The sequence below is a fragment of the Lipophrys pholis genome (genome assembly GCF_963383615.2).
Source record: "Lipophrys pholis genome assembly, chromosome: 12".
NCBI classification, from domain to species: Eukaryota; Metazoa; Chordata; class Actinopteri; order Blenniiformes; family Blenniidae; genus Lipophrys; species Lipophrys pholis.
The window spans coordinates 30019186-30040010 of record NC_137641.1 but is presented as its reverse complement, the minus strand read 5'-3'; the positions used below and the strand labels follow the sequence as shown (position 1 = coordinate 30040010).

At 41.6% G+C, this 20825-nt stretch overlaps 1 protein-coding gene across 4 annotated transcripts in view; it reads right to left on the bottom strand.

The window, feature by feature from the left end:
• The window catches only part of fubp3 (far upstream element (FUSE) binding protein 3), a gene marked incomplete at its 5' end in the record, with an annotated part of 33098 nt that extends 14899 nt beyond the window's left edge, over positions 1-18199 (bottom strand). The window contains 7 exons of one of the 4 annotated variants that reach the window (XM_080476662.1): positions 1240-1402; positions 1603-1660; positions 2902-2973; positions 3157-3206; positions 4730-4763; positions 8198-8309; positions 18104-18199. In XM_080476662.1, coding sequence (XP_080332788.1) covers positions 1240-1402; positions 1603-1660; positions 2902-2973; positions 3157-3206; positions 4730-4763; positions 8198-8309; positions 18104-18199 — 585 coding nt within the window. Of the gene's footprint in view, positions 1-1239; positions 1403-1602; positions 1661-2901; positions 2974-3156; positions 3207-4729; positions 4764-8197; positions 8310-17739; positions 17917-18103 lie in introns of those variants that run through there. The other 3 variants (XM_080476664.1, XM_080476663.1, XM_080476665.1) reach the window with 3 other exon arrangements.
• Positions 18200-20825: the final 2626 nt, after the last annotated feature.

Sequence of the window (20825 nt, the reverse complement as noted above, 5' to 3'; positions counted from 1 at the left end):
ATGCACCATTTTTGGCCGATCATCCACACGAGACGGTTTAGAAGCCCGAAAACCGTTTTTTTTTTTTTTTTTTTTTTTTTTTTTTTTTTTTTAAAAACACGGGTCCCAGAGTGGGGCCATTTTAAAAACCCAGCTCGGATCTGAGGTGTGGACAGCAAAGACAATCATCTGTGGCTAAAAGATGATGTCATCACCCCCTTCACCCCCCATGGCCATCCGCGTTGTCACCCAATAACCAAAACAATCACAGACTACATGGTCCAGTCGAGCTGCAGAAGCTACTGACGCCAGCTGGAGGTGGAGCATAGACCTATAGAACCCAGAGTTATACAAGAGTCTATGCGCAAAAGTCTACAACTAAATTTCTATGTGCTCAGTGTATTCTTCTGTGTTTCTGGTGTATTTGCCCAGTCACAGCGCCCTTAAAGGCCTGGCATATGTACTACATGCCCTGAAGCCTCGTGTTGAGCCTTGTCCACTGAATCTTTTTTCTTCAACTCCTGGGGGATAAAGACAGTTTTGGCTCGTGTGGATGTGGCCTTAATCTAATGAATGATAACGCTGTGGCATGACACACTTTCACACGTATACAGGATACAAACAGACACTCGTGGACACACACAAGCGCTCGTACATACCCACACACACCAACACTAGCGGTGGGCAGTAGAACGGGTATACGGTAGAAACGGTATGAATTGGGCCCATTGTAGAGATTTTGGCCAAACCGGTTTAACGCCATAGCGCATGTTGAGGAGGTCATCAGGTTTTTCTGGCAAATTTCAAGTTGAACAGATACTAAAACGAGCCAAAATACTAGAGCTGGATCCAATCATCGTTTGAATATTCAGTCGACCCTTCCAGCGCGGTGCTGTGTAAAGGTGACAAGGTGCCATTTAAGTTTTGCACAATATATGTTTGTAAAAGGCCATTCTATACATCTTGGAAATGTACGTGGTCATTTTGGCGCTCGCGTACACAAACACACACTAACAGACACACATACATATAGAGAACCCGCGGGCGTTCTCAGGCGGATATATACTAAATGCAGAAACAGTAGCACACACAAAAATATTCAGAATACATACAAGCATACACATAAGAAAACGTATAGAATAATAACAGGCGCACAAACAAACACAACGATACAAAAAAAACATGCATAAAATATGACGGACATGAAAAACCGATGTTCAGATTGAACTCAGTTCCTGAGTGTGTGGCCTACAAGCAGACCTGCAGTTGTTTGATGGTCTCTCCTCCCTTGCCGATGACCAGCCCGACCTTGTTGGCGGGGATGAGGATCTGCTGGATGGAGCTGTTACCGTCCATGTCATTGTGGAAGCCGGGGCCGTAGCGACACTGCTCCACAATCTCACTCAGCAGCCGCTTCGCCTGCCTGGATAAAGACATCCGTCACCACCGCTGTTAAAACTCTACAGATTTCAAATTTTTTCTCCCGTCAGATGTGACGGATGCGTTCAGGTGGTTTAGTGACTGATGGGGAGGAGGTGTGAGGAGAGTTCGTGCCCTGCACGAGAACAATGGGACACACGTTCCTAATGATCCCATCTGTCAAAGTGAAGTGTGGGGACTTACTCGATGTTCTCCGGGCTGCCGGTCAGCGTGCAGGGCCGGTCCAACATGCCTCCACTGTCTGTGAGAGAACAGAAACTTTAAGACGCTGAATATCATCCTCCCCTGTGCAGGACTGTGTCACAAAATACTGATCAGAAAATCGCCTGTACTGGAATGGAAGAAGCCTTTGGGCCACATTTACAACAACAACAACATTTTCAAGTTAAAACTGAAAACTTTGGTTTTGGGCGTCCGTTTACACAAAAACGGTGCTGGGAGCCGCTGAAAAGTAAACCTTTTGAAAATGGCTCAGAAGGTGTAACTTTTTGAAAACACTATGCATCTCCATGGAAACAGGGGTAAACCCAACCTTCTGAAAAATTGTTAATGAGCACCACAGTAATAATAATTAAGTTCTTCTGCACATGCTCAGTAGATGGATAATAAGAAGTTTCCTCCACCGTGTCATGACTCCCAGTCCAGATTCCCCTGGGACTTGGTAGTTTTATTTTGACAGTCAATGTAATAACAATCCATCTTGGTGGTCTGTCCACAAGAATGTCATTGTTAATGTTTAGAGTCCATTGTTCTCTGCCGCATGTTTGTGTGGTCTCATTACAAAAACAAAACGGCATCAACTCGTGGCCTGGCATGCTCACTACATCAGTTTCATAATTTCCATGTAAACAGACATTTTCAAAACGTTGCCATGTAAACACAATTTTTTGGGGGCAACGAAAACCTAAAAACAGCATATTCTCATTCAAAGCGTCGTCGCGTAAATGAGGTCTCAGTCTCCATTTTGGATCAAAAAAATTGATGCCTAATGATATAAATAGTAAAGAAACAATATCCAAACATACTGCCTACACAACGTATAAAGTGAAGGCTTACTTCTTATTTTTAGACATTCTGAGCCACATTGTAAATCCAGACATTTACACTCCAACACTAATACCATACTTTCATGCACTGTGCGTTACTCCATTCAGCAGCGTTGCGCGGGGACCTGGAGTTTTAATGATCCTGATCATACGGCATTTTAATGCGCAGCTTAGTTGTGCGCATAGTCACAAAGGGTCATTGAGCTGAAGGAGCAGATTAGTTACAATATTTCAAAAGCTTTGCACAACCTCTGCGCCATTTTGAGCGTTTGGCAGGCAACACTAACGAAATGTCACCTTTTTTTCTTTCTTTCTTTTTTTTTTAACCTCAAAAGTGGAAAATATTTAAAGATTTATTAAAGAAAAACTGAAGTGGGGAAGTCCTCGCAGCGGCCGAGTGTGTTTGGGGGTTTTACTTCATTTAGTTTGATGTTACCTGAGGCGATCTGGATCTTACAGCCTGATTCCAGCTGAATTCTTGAGATCTGCTCTCCTCCTTTTCCAATGACTGAGGGAGGAGGGGAGACAAATAGCCCAGATTAAACTCCCTTTTTTTTTTTTTTTTTTTTTTTTTTTTTAAAATTGAGACCGAGGCCTCGAGCGGTGACCCGAAAACTGGCCAGAAAGTCAATACTGATGATTGCATGTCAAACATTAATACAGATGATAATGAAGTGGAGAGGCTACTTACTGAATCCCACCATCTTATCAGGCACTTTGTAGTCTTCTGTTGCGAGAGCCCTGCAAGACACCGGGACGTGATCAATACCTGCGTGCCCTTTGGTCTCAATACAATCCACACAGACGCTTCAGAAACGGAGCTCAAATCATTACAACTGCAGGGACTTCCTGCGTTTGTCAATCTGGAAAATCACTTTCAGAGTATTTGGATAATTCTTTACAAAAAGAAAACTCTCTGGCTCTTTTTTTGTGCTTAAGGTCTGCAATGTCCATGTCCAAAAACAAATATTTTGCACATCAAATATGCTTTGTCTGGAGACAAAAACCCCTTTGATTTTCAATGTGAGGTTATAAGCCTTATATAAAAGTTTGGCCATGAATTAAAAACTGCAGATTCTGTTGCATGTAGGAAACTTTTAGACAATTTTTAGGTCGTTAACATTACTTTTATGGTTCTTTGGACATTATTTGCCACATACTGAAGATTTGGGTAAGCCAGGAATTCTATAACAAAAGAGAGAGAGCGTTTAATGAATACAGCTCCATTTGCCTACTAGATGTTTTTTTGATTGGATTTATCAATCCTACTAGACCACTGCTACACTGACTTTCACTGCAAGTGATTAATGTTAAGCAAAAAGATTCTATTCAAGTGCAGCACTAGATTAATACATATAACTAATACAAATTACTTAAACATGATAGGCGAACGCTACATGGAACCACTAACTGAAGAAATGTCTAGATTTGCCTTTTATGGTTAAATCTATTGTCTCAAACAAATGACTGTCAACATTGGGTGATATATCAAGGGGTGCTTTTTTTTTTTTTTTCCCCTACTTTGTTTTTCCAGAACTTCAAATAACTAGCAAATAATAATTGAACAAAATCTGAATTGGTTTCCGGTTGTAGCCAAAGGCACCGCAAAGTAAATATTGTTCCAAGACGATATTCAGACATAAAGAAAACCTGTTATACTGTTTGTACTGACAAGTTGTGGTAACCTTGTGCATATTAACATGAGTACTTCAGCACAAAAACAAGCATCACCGCATTTAATTCGGGGTTGTTCACCTCTTTACATCAGGAAAAGATCACATTTTTGAAATGAACAATGTAGAAATGTTTCTAAATTCTCTTATACAAATACCATAAGGTTAGTTTTTTTTATTATATATATATATTTTTTAAATCAAATAAAGTTTGTATGCATGTGTCATGCTGGATCAATAAATGGTACAGAAACACTGTTGCAGGGTTGGTGCAGCTCTTTTGAAGTAAAACATAAGGGGGTACATTTTATTTATCAAATATGTTTGTAAGCATTGAATTTTGTATGTTAAAAAAACTGAACAAAATAGTATATATATCATTTAAATTTATGTGGAATGATCAAAGAGGCTCACATCTATTCTATTACAAGGAAAATTTACTTATCATTTGAATTACAATTATTGATGTGTCCATATGAGATGTTAGTACTCACAACTCATTTTTATGTGGTTTAGTATTCATTTGTTGTCTCACAGGATAAAGGCTTTAAAATTCACCTTTGAGTGTATTAACAAGTATTTTCTGCTTACCTTTGATGTACCATTGCACCGAGATGATTCCCCACTAAGAGATAAAGAGAGAAAACAAGCCAGTTAGCATGTTAGCGATAATGGGAGATCATGCATTCGTTATGACACGGGATTATTTTGGGATATCTGCAGAAGTGACGGGTAGCGAAGCAGCCAAACACGAGAGGACGGCAGCAGATGGATGCGGCCCTGCCGGTCCTTCATGTTTGTGTCTGACCCACAGTGGGGGGGCTTTCACGAGCATGGAAATCAGGCCTGCGAGTGGATGAGTGAGCGTTTCAATCAGAGAAAAGAGCGGCGGCTGACGGGTCACCGACTGCTGCTGCAGAATTGAATTTTGACAGGTAGCACCGAGCAAGGGTCCTGCAGGGTCACTGGAGGATGTGCCGCCGTGGACGTCAACACCTGAGTTGATATCTCGCAGGTTCAATCAATTTTATGGCTGTTTGCTCTGATTTCACTTCTTCTGGAAAAGCGACGGGGTTAACGCTCGAGAATGGAACAGCTATGAATATAAAAAAGGGAGGCACAGCGAATCCATACAAGGACGGGACAGAGCGATAAAGGCCTCGGAGTTATTTGTATACTTGCTTGATAATTAAATGCAGAGTGCAACGCCGCACGGATACAATTTCCGTTAGTCACTGCGAGTCAACCTTGACTCCGAAATACTGAGGACAAATTGTTGCAAACAATCAGAACGCATCAAAGTGCTCACAAACCTAAACTGGATACAATTTTCCTATTCATGGATTCAGGGCTGGACGATTATACAAACAACTGTGACAAGATAAGAGGAAGACGGGATGAATGACTCGCCTTTCCACTTCGTGAATGCAAAATAGATCAAATCTGTGCTTCCAGTGAATTGCAGAGCTCTCTCTCTCACTGCACTGCAGAGTGGGATACTTAATACTCCACGTGAGGATATGAAACTGTGGTCGGAGTCTCAATCTGGATCAGATCCTTCTACCGTACAGTCTGCGAGTAATCTTCACCATATGATCAGGGAAAACCAGTTTACGAGACAGCGCTTCAAGTGAAAACACATCGTTTTTGCATTTTCAGAAAAGTTTGCCGTTCATACAGAAACGGCGAAAACACTGAAAACGATTACGTTTTTCACGTTGGGCCACTGGTTGGTGCCATTTTGTAATTAATCCAAACGCAAGAACAGTACACTATAAACATTTACAATGGGAGTACACAGACCTTAAACCCAAGAAAACTCTGCACACTAGGGCAGAATGTTAGAGTAATCATTTGCATACAATATTGTTTAGCAGTGCGATACGTGTGATTATTAACCATGAAATAAATCTTTATTGCAGACACAGGTCCATATGTGTTAATGTCCTTCTGCTTTGAGATTTGTTGTTGTAAAGAAGCTTTCAAGCCGACCTACTGCTCCTAAAGCCTCCTATGTAGGGTGAGTGTGAACCTGTTTTATCAGATTGGACTCTGATCGACGGCTGTATGAACTGTATGGCTGCACAATCCATCAGAGAGTTATCACAACGTCAATCAAGCTTTTACTCCAGGGCTAGAATACATCTGAATAGCTCATTACAACTGAAATGAAACTGCAAAAACTGTTTGTTGTAAGGGTGGATTCTTTTTTACATCCGAGTGTTTTTTATTGCTCTTAAAAAATGTTCAAAGATATATTCTAACGTGTCATGATCATGGACTGCACTGCACTTACAATTTCATTGTTTTTAACAATGACACAAAAGAAAGTTCTGATTCTGAATATGTGCCACATACAAATTGCAGAAGGCCGCCCGAACAATGACAGATGATGTTTCCATGACTGAATTTTCAATACCAACAAAAGTGTGACTAAACATGAAATGTCAAAGCAAACTGAATCTTGACTAGAATACTCGTGTAGTGAACAGCACGATGCGATGGAGCTATTTTGACATGGAGCCAAATGTCGTCTAAGATATATAATCCAATTCACAGTGAGACGCCTTCTTTCTGGACAAATCAGATTATCCATAGATATAAATTGTGATTTAATCACATCATTATTGGAATACTTAACGTTAGCACATATCGCATGTTCCCTTCATATCGCACAGCCCCGGTGGACGCGGTAAATGCTGACCCGGCTCAATCGCGCTGTCAAAACATGTATCGCCCCAACCGTTGTCATGGAAACACAGCAGCTAGCATGGCGCGAGGAGATTGTGTTTGGACGCCGACATGAGGGAGTTTCTGTTGATCCGTAGAGAACATATCTGTCACCAAGTTCGAGGAACTGTGGTGAGACGTTTGTTTACCTCGCTGTGTTGCGTTGCCTCAGTGATTATGTCACTGACATAACGATCTCCCAAAACTCGTTGGGAAATTAGTCAAATTCTCTCGAATTCGTTTAAAAAAATAAAAAATAAAAAAATCAGCCCAATGGCTCAGTTTGGATGAAAAAAAAGGAATGTAAATCAGGAGCGTCAGCAGGTTCCGAATAACACGTGGAAATCCAACACGAGAGTGTGATGTTAAACTCATCTGGTAGTTCCTCATAACTGGAGAAGCTTAAAAAAAGCAAGATATCAGTCAGTAGTTCTTTCCTTGGATAGACACAACAGAAACTAGTTCAGTGTACAAAGCAAATTGAAACTATTATGGGCTGTGTTATCTTTGTTTTAAAAGTCGGGTACATTCTACGCTCTAGACCAGGGGTGTCAAACACATGCAGCCCGAGACGCACAGCAGTTATTTACTTATTCACTTTCCTTTTTAGTTTGCATTATGTGGTGAATCACTTCCGGGGATTAGGATTACTACACAGATGTAGAAATGTGTCTAAATTTATAATCATTACCAGTTTTTAACAAGTTATTCTGACCATAATATGAAGTGGCCTATTATAGTTTGAGTTCCAGCGACATGCAGCCAAATGTTTTATGCCTCTGAAGATGTAAATAGTGTCATAAAGATCCACTGTGATCTGCAGGTGGTGGTGTACATGTGTAAATGGTTAAGTGTGACATAACGTTGTTGAAATGGGAGTAATTTTATTGAAATCTGAGACTCGTCATGTGTTGTAAAAGGATTGTTAATTAAATGTCAACTTCTTAATGATATAATAATACTTGTTGCACTAAAACAAAGAGATTTAGAGTTCCAGGTATTTATAGATTATAATATTTCCTTGTCAGGCCCACTTGAGATGAAATTACGCCTGAAGTGAAGCGAGCGCGACACCCCAGCTATAGACGAATGTACTTGATTGGATGGAGAAGAAATTGCAGAACATCTCAAACTGATTTTTATTAGTAGGACTAACTTTGAAATGATAAAAGATAATAAACAGAAACTCTGAATGAGGAAACGGTATATTTAGAGCTTTCATGAGGTTGTTTCGTTTGATACTTCACATTTGACAGCCTCTTCAGTTTCTCTCTTTATCCAACACGTGCGTGCGTGCGTGCGTGCGTGCGTGCGTGTGTTTAGGCCCACCTCCATTGTCTAGAGAACGTTTCTGGCCTCCGAAGCCGTACAAGGAGCCGTCTATGACTGGAGATGAACTGTTCATGTTGGGCATCTGGTCCCCTCCCATCTTGGCTGCCATCTGGAAGCACAACACAGCAGGTCAGGTGGAAACGGGAGTGAAGAGCGGATGATACACTTTCCTTTTCCCCGGACACCCCCCCTTCACGTCAGCAGCGACACTTTGTTTGTCTAAAAGCACCAAGATTGGTGTGACGTTCAGCAGGTTTGTGACAGCGGTTGAAGACTGCACGTCGTACAGCGGTGAAATTTCCCCTCCTCAAAACATCTGATCTCACAGACAAATGACACAGATCGCAGTACAGGGCGACATCTCCACCGACCGGCTTTGTCAATAATACAAGAGGTGTGACACACCAAAAACAAAACAACAACAAAAAAAGAAACCCTCTCCCAGGACAGCTTCATAATGCTCAGGCTGTCAATCCGGTTTGGAAAATAGCACACGGAGGAAACGTGAAGCTGACAGCCTAACCGCACGTTGCATGCATTTTCTTTTGGTCCAAGTTTACAACAACACAAACCGGAGAAAGTTGTCAAACTCACTTCCTTCATTTTAGGGCTGCAACAATGAATGGATAAAATCGATAAAATTCGACTCTTAGCAGTGTCGGCAACAAATTTCATGATCTATTCGTTGTGTCACGTGATTCATGCGTCACTCGTCATGTCGCGGAGCCGTTTGTCACCTCCGGAGCTTTGTCAATGCTGGCTGACTGAAATACAGTTAAAAAAACAACTCAACCTGCAGAGCAAGTTGAATGTAGCGAGGCCGAACAGTAGAACCTGTGAGGAGTGGACCTGGTAAGCGTGGACACGTCACTGTGCACGGACAAGTATTTAACTGTTAACACACCTTAATGAGCGACAACCTTCCAGGCGAGGACAACAGACAGGTTTTCCGGGTAAATTTCAAGTTCGGCGACAATGAAACGGCCAAAATACTTGGGCTGGAACTGATTATTAGAATATTCAGACGTTGTGGTGTCAAGATTAGTTTTGAGACGTGAATTATCGCCGCCTCCCTGCAGCTCGGAGCTGCTCTGTGAAGCTCTGCTCCGTTAGTTAAACTTTCCCTTTCCAGCAGAGAACATGAGGCCAAAAACCGACCCGCAAACCCACCAAGCAAGGTGCTTATATAGGATTTATACAAGTTTTCTTTTTACATTTCACTGTATTTTGCACCACAATAATTCATTAAAATTGACTTTAAGATTGTAGTCATTTTCAGTACTAACAGTTTGATCTTACAAAAATATAGACGATTTCATCACATACCCTGTGTACCATGACAAAGAAAAACTTTCAAACGCAATTTAAAGGCTATTATCGCAATATTTTACGAGTCTGGTCCACTCAGGATGAAACTGGACTGTATGTGGTCCCTGAAGTAAATCTTATCTAATAACTATTTTGTATACATGTATATATATATATATTGTATACATATTTGTATGGGTTCAGTTACGTGCACAAACATAACATATTTGGTGTTTGGTTCATTCAATATCAACTGGTCGTACAATTAATTTATTATTTTTTTTATCTGATTCATCGGAAAAATAACCGATCAATTAATCGATTATCAAAATAATCGTTAGTTGCAACCCTACTTCATTTGATCCAAAACAGTTGGACGTTGTTCAGGTTTAAATACACTTTACATGCCTACTTTTCTTTTAGTTTCTTTTAACCTACTCAAGAGTTTCAGAGGCCATGAAATCCCCCCTTGCTACCTTCCATTTAATACAATTACCTGGCACTCCTTTGCGAAGTATGACGAGCAGCGCGTAAAATCAAAGCGACCATAACTGAAGTAAGCTAACCAGATTATTATGTTTACCGGTTCATTCTGCCAGCTGCTGCACTCCCTCCTAAAGTTCTCTGGCACCCCTCCACAGTGGGAAAACCACTCATCTATAACCCGTGGGGCACCGAAGGGTTTCATTATGGGCTTAGCAGCAGGGAAAATCTGGGGTCAGGGAGATGACTTTTTCCAGGACGACTCATTTCCATGATAATACGTAGAGGAAACTATTGATTTTTTTTTATCAAAACACACATTTTAACAAATACATTTATAGACAAAACAAAAAAAGATTAATTTAAATGATACAATAAGCGCTGAAGGATAAACGTAACAGCTGCAACATACAAGATTTATTTCAAGCATTTATGCCAACATTGGTGAGAGAAAGTGTGTGAAGCGTATCTGAACTGTGAGAGAAATTGTTTCCATGTACGATTCATTCATGGTAGGATTGGTTACGAAAAAAACGTGCAATTAATTCTCATTTTGTTGTTTTCCCCCAAGTCAAAAAACTTGCAAATTACTGCGGGTATAATTTCGGGGCCAAAGAAAGGGCGGCGGCATCAAACCACGGAGACATTAAATGCTTATATTTGTCATATTACTGCAAGTCCTACAATGTAGTAATATAGTGGCAATGCTTAATAACAGCATATTTTTTGATGATCAAAATAGCAGCTCGTTTTGTAGTTTCCTGGCCTCCATGTCGGCTGCAGTCATTCACACTGTGGTCAAAGCTCAAAACTGATCTGAATCGGCTTTTTAAACCTCAACCGCTTTGTCGGTCGAAAGTAGCTGCTAACGCGCCGCCGTGATGGATGTTTAAATCTTCGGTTACGTCGCACAAGAACACCAACAGCATTTTCCATTCACTATTAATCTGCCACCTCTACTTTCCATACAAAAGGATAGCATTTCAGAAAATTGCACTAAATTGACATCTGTGCCTGACTGGAATTATTTTTTCACAATATGAAAATCTAGTGCTGGAAATTAGAGTCTCGCGTCACCTTGAGGGGTGATTATCTACTTCTGAGCCCACTGGTGGAGGTGAGAGGGGTGCGATGGAAATAAGGAGGCATAAAAGGAAGCAGGTGTGGGGCTGCTGTTTCCATGACACCCCCTCAGCTATGTACATGTCAGGCAGCTTTAAGAGCATTATGGATCAAGTCGCACGCTCACGGAAACGTTGGAACTTTCTGGGAAATTAACACTTGAAAAGCACCTTTCTCTGATACCTGGATGGATGCAATCTGCAATTTGTGATATTGATGGTGTTTGTATTGACATGTTGAGTTTGAAGATCTGAGCGTGTGTTCGGAGAAGGCCTCCCGCGACAAATGTAACGCAGAGTGAAAGAAGACGGACGGAATAACTGACACTTTATGACTGAGAAAAGCATTTATAACTGGCATAATACATTTATCAATTTGTATGCATTTACGCGAAACTATGCACACGCAAACATGTTTATGTTTACTTATGGCCGTCTAAAACCAATGAATCGTTTTTCCTACACGCAAAGCATCTGGAAAGTGTAAAAGAAATTTTTTATCCAACCTATACTGGGTTTTTTTTTTTAATGTAAGGACTTTAAAGCTAAAGAAGGAGCCAAAAACCTTGAAATTTCTCACTACGTCTTGAATTTCATAATCGTTTCACCATTTCAACTAAATTAAAAAAAAAAATGTAGTTCTCTGCATTTAGGTACATACTCAGACATTATATAATTTAAAAATTACACTTTGGCTTTTGGCGAAGGGAACCCAACTAAATTAATTACAATACTTTCGTTGCTAAATAAGCTTTTCGAAAACAAGTTTGCAACCGATGGCTCTTGAACCTACATGTGGATTATGGATTTTGACCCTTAATAGATTTTTGTGAAGATCTGAAAAAAAAAAAAACATATGACATTCATCCAGCCCTCAGTAAACGTTAATTGTCTCCAATAAGACAAATTCAATTGCAATCATGACATGTTTGGTTGAGGCAAATGTTTTGATGGGTGCATTAACAAAAAGGATTAATCTAAAAGCGGATGCAGTATTTAAATGGGCAAAGGACATATGTATTTTAAATCAGCCTCGTTAAAACAGCACAGGTGAAGTCAGATGGAGAGTTTCAGGAGTGAGCCTCCCTCTAGGCACTGGTCTATAAAAGTGAGTCGGTCACTTGGTTTTTCAGTCTGATTTATGGCCATACCGGGTCACTGACATTTAAACAGAAATGCCTCTCAGTGCTGCTGCCACGGGTCAATGGGAGTCTACAGTCATGCAGTCTGATGGATTTTGTGGCAAACCGTCGGGTACAAGCTGTGTATCCAGCAGCTGAAGGGACTCTGTGTCCACTGGAGGCCACAAGGTAAACGCGACGGCACCGGACTCCGCCGGCCTCAGAGATACTTGCAGTTCTTCACTGTAACTGTTTCTGAGCTGAAGATATTAAAATGAAAACAAAAAGCCGACTGTGGTCAGTCAGGTTTTGTAGTGAGGTGTTGCATTCACATACAGCCCAACTGGGCTGGAGAAGTAAAATAATAGCACAATAACTTATAAACTGCTTGGTTTCTCAGGTACAAAGGGAGGAAAAAATAAATAAATAAATAAATAAAGTACATTCTATTTTGTTACCTTTTAGCCTAGCATCTTATCACAACTGGCTATTTAGTTCAAACACTTTTACAAATAAACTGCAGTTTCTTTTCCGTAAGACTGTACAACAATATCATGCCTGTATTGCCCCCTGTCCCCCCCTTTTTTTTAACTTACAATATTTACAAAATAATCGAGTGTTCTTACGATAAAATAGGATTAACATTCGCTGTTTTTTGCCCAACTCAGCAAGTTATGATCTTTGGTTATTACCGTTTCCTCCACAAACCCATACGCCAGCATCCTGTATTAGTGAAAGCAAACTTTTACTTCTTGGCTTATACTGGGTAATATGACTCACTACTGCCACCTAACGCAGGAAACTGACATAACTGAAACAATTCATGCTGCACCTTTAAAGCTAATGACTAGCGATGGCGAGATCACAAGGCCACCGAAACCTGCGTTTAATCCATTACGCTGGAGCACAAATACACAACTTATTTCCCAACAAAAGCCGCGTCGTATTAGTAAGTGCTCATGTTTAGATACATCCAGTGACACTTTGACAGCGGTAAATATGAGGTGAATTAAAAGAATGAATCTTAATGGACTCAAAGAGACCGAGGAGCGACTTCAGCTCGTTGCAGCTCCGAGCTTTAAATGTCAAGTCGCATCTGTGGGAACTCAAGAGTAGAGAGCTGTTGCAACACATCTCAGGCTAATGCCACATCAACATCATATGACATACTTCTCTTTTCTACGTGGTGAAGCACAAATGTCGACTCGGAAGAAAAGAAAAAAAGCACACAAATCTGCATTTTACCATCTGCCGTATAGACAGAGTGACAATTACAAAAGTGCTCGTATAAAGAAGGGATTGGACGTGCAATTTTGCCGATAATCAACGTTTAGTGTCAGAAGATATTGTCAAGTAAATAAAAAGAGGATCACAAGTTGCTTTAAAGGCTTTCATGAGAGAAACTACTGAGACAACATAGATTAACTTCCACTGCAAGGGCTTATCGGATAAGTGAAACGTACACTCCCTGCAGACTTATTATAGTTTTCATGACACTGTTGGGAAAGGTAAAACCTGTGTTACTTGTTGAGGCTGTAGTGGGTGGTGGTGCAACGCTAGAGGATCTGATGAGAGACCACGACGTCAGCGTTCGTGTCTCTTCACCGGCTACCTGTCGCTCCCAGGGCTCATTTTTTTGATGAGTTATTGCTTTAAGGCCTTTTACCTACGTGTGCGAGCATACTCAAACTCGACTCCTACAACGAATTGTATAAAAAATATGTTGAAGCCTCAGTTTAGTAGTTTGTTTAAGCTACAGAAGCTTGGAACAAACTGCCAGCTCAGATACAGAAAGCGTCTTTTAAAAGCACCGCCTCAATGTATTTTAAGGCAATCCTAACATTAATAATAGTGGAGCATTTCAATAGAAGGCTCTCAATATCCACAGTAAAAACCACATTCACATTCAAACTACACAGGTAAATCTTCAAGAAAGAAAAACGGCAGGAAAGCCACAAAGACCTAAAAATGTGTTTTTGTGCTGCTGCAGACGGGTCAATTCTTCCACTGACACAATACAGCAGGCAGGAAAGGGTTCAGTACTTTGGACCTCGTGAGCCGTGTCAAGACAGAAAGACGGCACAGCGTGAGCGGCACGTTTAGCTTGCGCCTGACGCAGGAGGCGTTCAGGTACCGCAGGATTTCCTGATAATTAGCTGGCTGAGGTGACCCCCTGTAGGCTAAATTGCCCCAAGCACAGATAGTCATATTTAAATCGTTTTTTCTTGCATGTCAAAACTCTGATAAATTTTTTTAAATTCCCTTTTTGTCCAAGTTTGGTCACGACGAGGCCAATTTAACATGATCCAGTGGTAGGAAACATTAAAATGTGTGTCACACACAATCAGGTGTGAGAAGTTGAAAAGATATTTCACAAAAAAAACATGCAGTTTATCAGTATTTTCATTTTGAAGAAGCAGCATGTTGGTTGTATCAATGAAAAGAAAAAGCATATTAATAAAACCATTTTACCCACGCATTTCAATATCAAACTTGAATGGAATGACGGCAGCGGCTGGCGCTAGCTAGCTACACTGAAGCTAATTTTAGACGCCGTTCAAATGACAACATTTGTGAAAACGAATCATTTCTGCGTTTTCGTTTCAGTTAGGTTTTGTGTTTAGGCAGTAACGATTTAAAAACGATGGTTGTTTACCCGGAAATGGCAGAAACGTTGAAAACAATGCAGTTTTATTGTGAGGCCACTAGCGGGTGCTGTTTTGTTTTTGAAAAGAAACGTGCCCGAGAACGCGAACAGAGGTGAGTGCACGCCAATTCTTGTGGACAGACAATGAAGTTGTATTGCAGTTACGGGCGACTCGACTATAAAACTACTAAGTCCCAGGAGAACATGGCCGCCATTGCTGTCATCCATCGACTCGCAGATGTGGAGAACTATTTACCTCGGCCGTGGCGAGCATGCGCAGTAGCAGCATTTCCATTGACTACGTGGACACTAAAGCCCGAGCATTTAAAAAAGTTAATTAAAAAAAGTTGCAGTTTCAGTGGCTCTGACCACCACTGTCCTGTAAACGGACTCCGAAATCACATAAAAAGTTTTCTGTTTTCACGTGAAAACATTATCTCGATGGGACCTCACGCTGATCTGAAAGCACAACGATCCCGTCCAGTCTGAGACGATAGGATGCCCCGTGCCAGGATGCTAAATGCTATCCTTCAGAGTACTTCAGTCTTTCAAATCTTACGTAGTTGAGGATTGTTATTCAAGGATTCAGTAATTTATGTCTTGTTCATTAACTCAGACATTAGTGTGAGGAACATTGTCATTTATGACCTATTTTAAATTTATACTGCAGATTTAAATACACTGGAGGTGTATGTGTGTAATATGTGTGCAATGTGCCTCACCTCCAGTCAGTAGACATGGACACCCATGCAGTTTTTTTCCCCCCAGTCCTCCTGTTAAATAAATCATGATCCGCAAAAGCAGACGTAGGAGAAAGTGATATAAAATGCCAAACGAGCACACAAGCAGACCTGTTGAATGAAGCTCGTGTATGTTAATCAGTGACTGGAAGCATTTGAACAGTGAAGGTTGTTTATTTTAAATGTGTTACTTTATATTTTTTGTTTCCGTGCCCTTGGATCTTTATATTTTTCAAATCTGGATCATGAAGGCCAACCTCGAGCTACACAGCAACAAATCACAAGTTATTGCCTTACGTGCCCACATCCTTTGAGGTCAGAAAGCATGAAGCCTTACTTCACCATGTAAGGCTAAGAGTGTCCTCTCAACACTGAATACTTGACAACCACATTGTAACTTAACCTCCTCCTATGGGTAACGGCTATAGATGATTAGATCAAGATTAAAACCCCAGGGTGACCCAGCATTTGTTATTTAAGTCCTTTAGCTCTGGAATGACCCGTGGGGAGATTATAAAAAAAAAAACAATTAAAACGTGTTTAACTTATTTAACTTAGTTCTGTTTTGAATGATTGTAGCTCAATTAAATGTTATCTCATGACATGCAATAATCCAAGTAATGGTGACATTTTTTATTTTTTTAAATTCAAATACTAAAATGCTAGTATCTCAATTTATATATCTGGTATAACAGGCTTGGTTGTGGAAATATTCTGCAAATATACATTCAACAACTTATGTCACCCTAGTAATGTATTATTGATGATTATAAATACATTATATATATATATGTCACTGCTTTACTTTTTTAAAAATCAAATATCTATATGCCGATATGACAGGTTGCCAAAATGCCATTTTTCCTGACATGTACTGCATTGAAGCCTTGCACTTTTCAGAAGGGGAATCATGATATAATGTGAGCAGGAAGCAAACACCTCTGAGCCTGGTTCTGCAATGGTTTCTGCCGGTAAACACATGCCGCCCCCCCCTCCCCATTTTTCCACTGTCACTTATGCGTGCTCATGTGGATTTGTTGGGTTTTCTCTGTGAAAGTGCCTTGAAATGCTTTTGTTGTATTCGGCGCTTTATAAATAAAGTTGAATTGAACTGAATGAAAGTCCACTGAGGAAGAAGTTCATTCAGCCTGCACTTGGGAGGCAATGTGTGCATATATTGGCAATCAATTTGGCTACAAAACAGCATATCAGATGGGGGTGGAGGGATAATTCCGTGTACTTCAAAAACTAACCGTTGCGCAAGATATTTGTGTCAGCTAGTCTTGATAACACAAACGACAGGATAAAGACGTGGCTGTTCATTATTAGCATCGCATGGAAGCTAAAGTAGAAACGGTTTGAGACTAAAGTTCAATTTACTCAGGAACATTTGTGTTGGGAGTGGGTAAACTTGTTCACTACTACAGAAAACAGGGGCCTTCCTCTCCTGCACTACACACATGACCTGCACGGCGGTGGTAATCAAGAGTGAACTGCAGGTTGTACATTTATTCTGAAATGGTATTTTACGAGGTATTTTAACTGTTGGAAAAAAACCAAACCCAAGTGTGTCGAGCAGCAGGAGTGGAAGGGGGGCTTATTTCAACAGATGACGTTACATTACATGGCCTAACGCCAACGCTGCCTGCGAGGACACCCAGTACCGCACATGCTAACAGGCTAACGCCATGAAACTCGCTCCCCTCGCGTGGCCAGGTGGAACACGGGCTCCACGTGGAGGGGGATGGGGGCGAATCGTCGAGTTAATCACCGGGGAAGTGGGTGATTTAAGTGGGTGCACGGTGTGTGCGGTCACTCGCCGAGTTGTCTCTTTAAACTGGGGCAACGAGCAAAAGCTAACACCCGGGACTTGTAACCAGCGAGGCTATTTTAGCGAGCCACGGACGGCGTGTCACCGACACCCACGGGCCGGTCAGGCAACGTCCGTGTGCCGTCGAGGCTTCCACGCCTCGTGTCACGCCGCGGGTCAAACTACACCGTGTCCCGAGCCCGGGTGGTGGTGGTGGTGGTGTTGGGGGAGCTAACGTGGCTAAGCTAACTGTAACTTCTCCAGAGTTTTTTGACAACAGGTTGCAGACGGATCGACTTAAAAACTTACTAAAGTCGCACAAACTTCGACACCGCCAGAGGCCTTCGTGTTTTGCGCCACAGAAGACTCGTCTCGTCCCCTCGCCGCACTTTTGTCGCCGTTTATTCAGCGGTCTCCGGCGTCCACCAGGAACTCTAATCTGCCCTCTCTCCGGCTACGTTAGCTCAGCGTTAGCCTGCTATAGCTAGCTGGGCTGCATGAGGAGTGTTTATAGTAGGGGAGGGGGCGGGGGGAGGAGGAGGGGGGGGGGTCCGGGGTGCCCCGACACAAAGTCCCCGGCCTGCCTCGCACGCAAACACGCGGCCCTGCCGTTACCCGCAGGGCCGCAGACCTGTCCACCCCCACGGAGAGAGTCTTTTTTTCTCTTTTTTACCTGTCGGACCCGGCGTATCGTGTCTGCGAAGTCATCTTTCGTTCCGGGCTGAGCCACCGAGGCCTGTCCCTGAACCAGCTCCGCCATCATCATCATCCGCCTCGGCAGCTGAGAGCCACTTAAAAAAAAAAAAGGAAAAAAAAGAAGAAAAAAAAAAAGAGGAGCAGCACACGTGCCGCGGCCAAACATCGCGAGATGTCCGGGGCTCACGAGAAGAGGGAGGAGAAGGAGGAGGAGGAGGAAGAGGAGGAGGACACGTGGTGTAAAAAAAAAAAGAAAAATGTTTTCGACTCAACTCTTGTGAGCAGAAGCTCCTTTTAACTCAACATGTGTGAACAGAAACGGTTGTCGACTCAACAAACATCAATATCAGAGGCGTTTGACTCTACAAACCCCATTAGTTTTCCAACATTATATATATTAATGGAACCTGTTTTGAACTCGACAAATCAGAACAGAAACAACCTGCTTTCAACACTGTGTGTGTGTGTGTGTGTATATTAAACTTTTTCAACTCAACAAAAATGAACATAACTTGCTTTTAACTCCCCCTGTAGAAACAAAATATGTTGTCAGCTCAACTAATATGAACATAACCTGCTTTCAACACAATATAAATTGCTAAAAAGTACAACTCCACATGTATGAATCAAAACCTGTTTCCAACTCAATAAATACGACCAAAACCTGCCTCCAGATCAACAAATACCAGTAGAATCTGTGTTTAAATAAACATATATGAATGAAAACTATTTTCAAATTTAAAAAGTACCAACACAAGCTACTTCCTACACATCTAATATTCTTTTAAAAGTCTTTTAACAGATACATAATAACAAAGGGTGTTTCCAACTTAACAAATGTCATCAAAACCTGTTTTACGGACAAAGAATCCTGACAAAAACGATTCAACTCACCAAATATTTAAAAAAAAGACATGTTCAATACGACAGATAACAAAACATTATTCACGTCAGAGGGATGTTTCTGCAACACGACACGCAGAGTGGAAAAACAACAACAATACACTCTCACCAATTAACCTAAAGTGTTTGTTTCTGACCCGGAGGAAAATACCGACGCACGCATGGCGAACATGTAAACTCCACACAGAAAAGCCCCTGAGCCTGAACCCGGGGCTTTTTGATAACTACTACGCAACCTACTATTTCATGTGGATAAATCAATGCATGATAAAAAAGATCCTTTAAATTTTGCCTCTCGTTGCCGGCCGCACATGTGGAAACATCTATTGTTGCACATCTGGAAAAAATGCCAGCCGCCAGACAGAAGAAAGTAAAATTGCTGGAAATTTCCAAACGGTTTATGCAAAACAGTTTCTGCTCCATGAACTGAATCCAAACCTCAATGAGCAAAGTGGACCAGTGAGAGCTCAGATTAATGTGTGGTCCGTTGAAGCAGAGTTAGACGCAGGTCACAGCGATTTAAGTCTTTGTTTCTGCTGCGCCGTCGAAGATTTTCTGAACAGAAGTCTTTGATATTTAACATTCAATCTGTTGGCGGGGATCTTCGCACAAACCTGAAACCTTAACACGCAGGTTGTCTTAGTGAATAAATATGTTTCCCACCATAGTTACTGATGCAACAGGCCCGTATGCAGCTGCTGGATGACTGACCTCGAATCTGAGACAAGCAGATTGGCATTCTGTGTCTAACAGGCATCCATACATATATCCATTTCCCTTCCTCATCAGCCCCCGGGCATGTTATCACCTCCAAAAAAGAAGCAGAAGCAAATTAGGCAGCAGCTGTTCCCAGAAAGGCCCCACTAAATGAAGACCTCCAATTTAACATGACTGAAGTCTGATCCGGACATATTGCTACCATGTGCTGGAAATATATTCAAACCTGGAGGTGGCTGGGAAATGATTTTAGTATCAAAGAGTGGGTCAGGTGGTTGCCATCATATATAGAGTCAGATGATGCAGAATGGACCTATACACACACACACACACACACACACACACACACACACACACACACACACACACACATATTGACAAGTATTATGAATTCAGCCACCATCTGGTCAAACAGTGGAGAAAGTGAAGGCAGTTAAGGCAGGTGTGGGTCTCTGGAGTCCTGCCAATCAAGCAGTGGGAACTGATTTAGTGTGTGTGTGTGTGTGTGTGTGTGTGTGTGTGTGTGTGTGTGTGTGTGTGTGTGTGTGTGTGTGTGTGTGTGTGTGTGTGTGTGTGTGTGTGTGTGTCTCTCTCTCTCTCTCTCTTGTGTGTGTGGTGTGTGGGGCTGTGGTTACCGTAGCAGGCCGATCAAGTGTCAGACACACACACACACACACACAAACACACACACAGCTTCCTCCCCGTCATTGTCTCGCAGAGAATAGATGCTTGTTCCCAGGACCGGCTCGCCCCTCAGTCGAGTGCACGTAAGCGCAGAATCAGCAACGTTTGTTGGTCTTAGGGTTTAAAAGCCGCTGCAGGTAAGTGGAGAAGTCTCTCAGATGTAAACACGAGTGTCATAATCGGCATGAAAACTCAAGAAATTGCAAATTTCGCAACCGGATTTGGGTTATTTTACCATTAATTCCTAAATCCGTGTGCTTTGAAGAAAGTCAAATTTGCCTGATAAACCGTTTGGGAAATTCATTATTCAATCATTTGTGGCAAATGCAAAACAAAAAAAAAAGAAAGTTTGTGTTCAGTCATGAATCATCTCCACCCACGTTCTCGTATTGTTA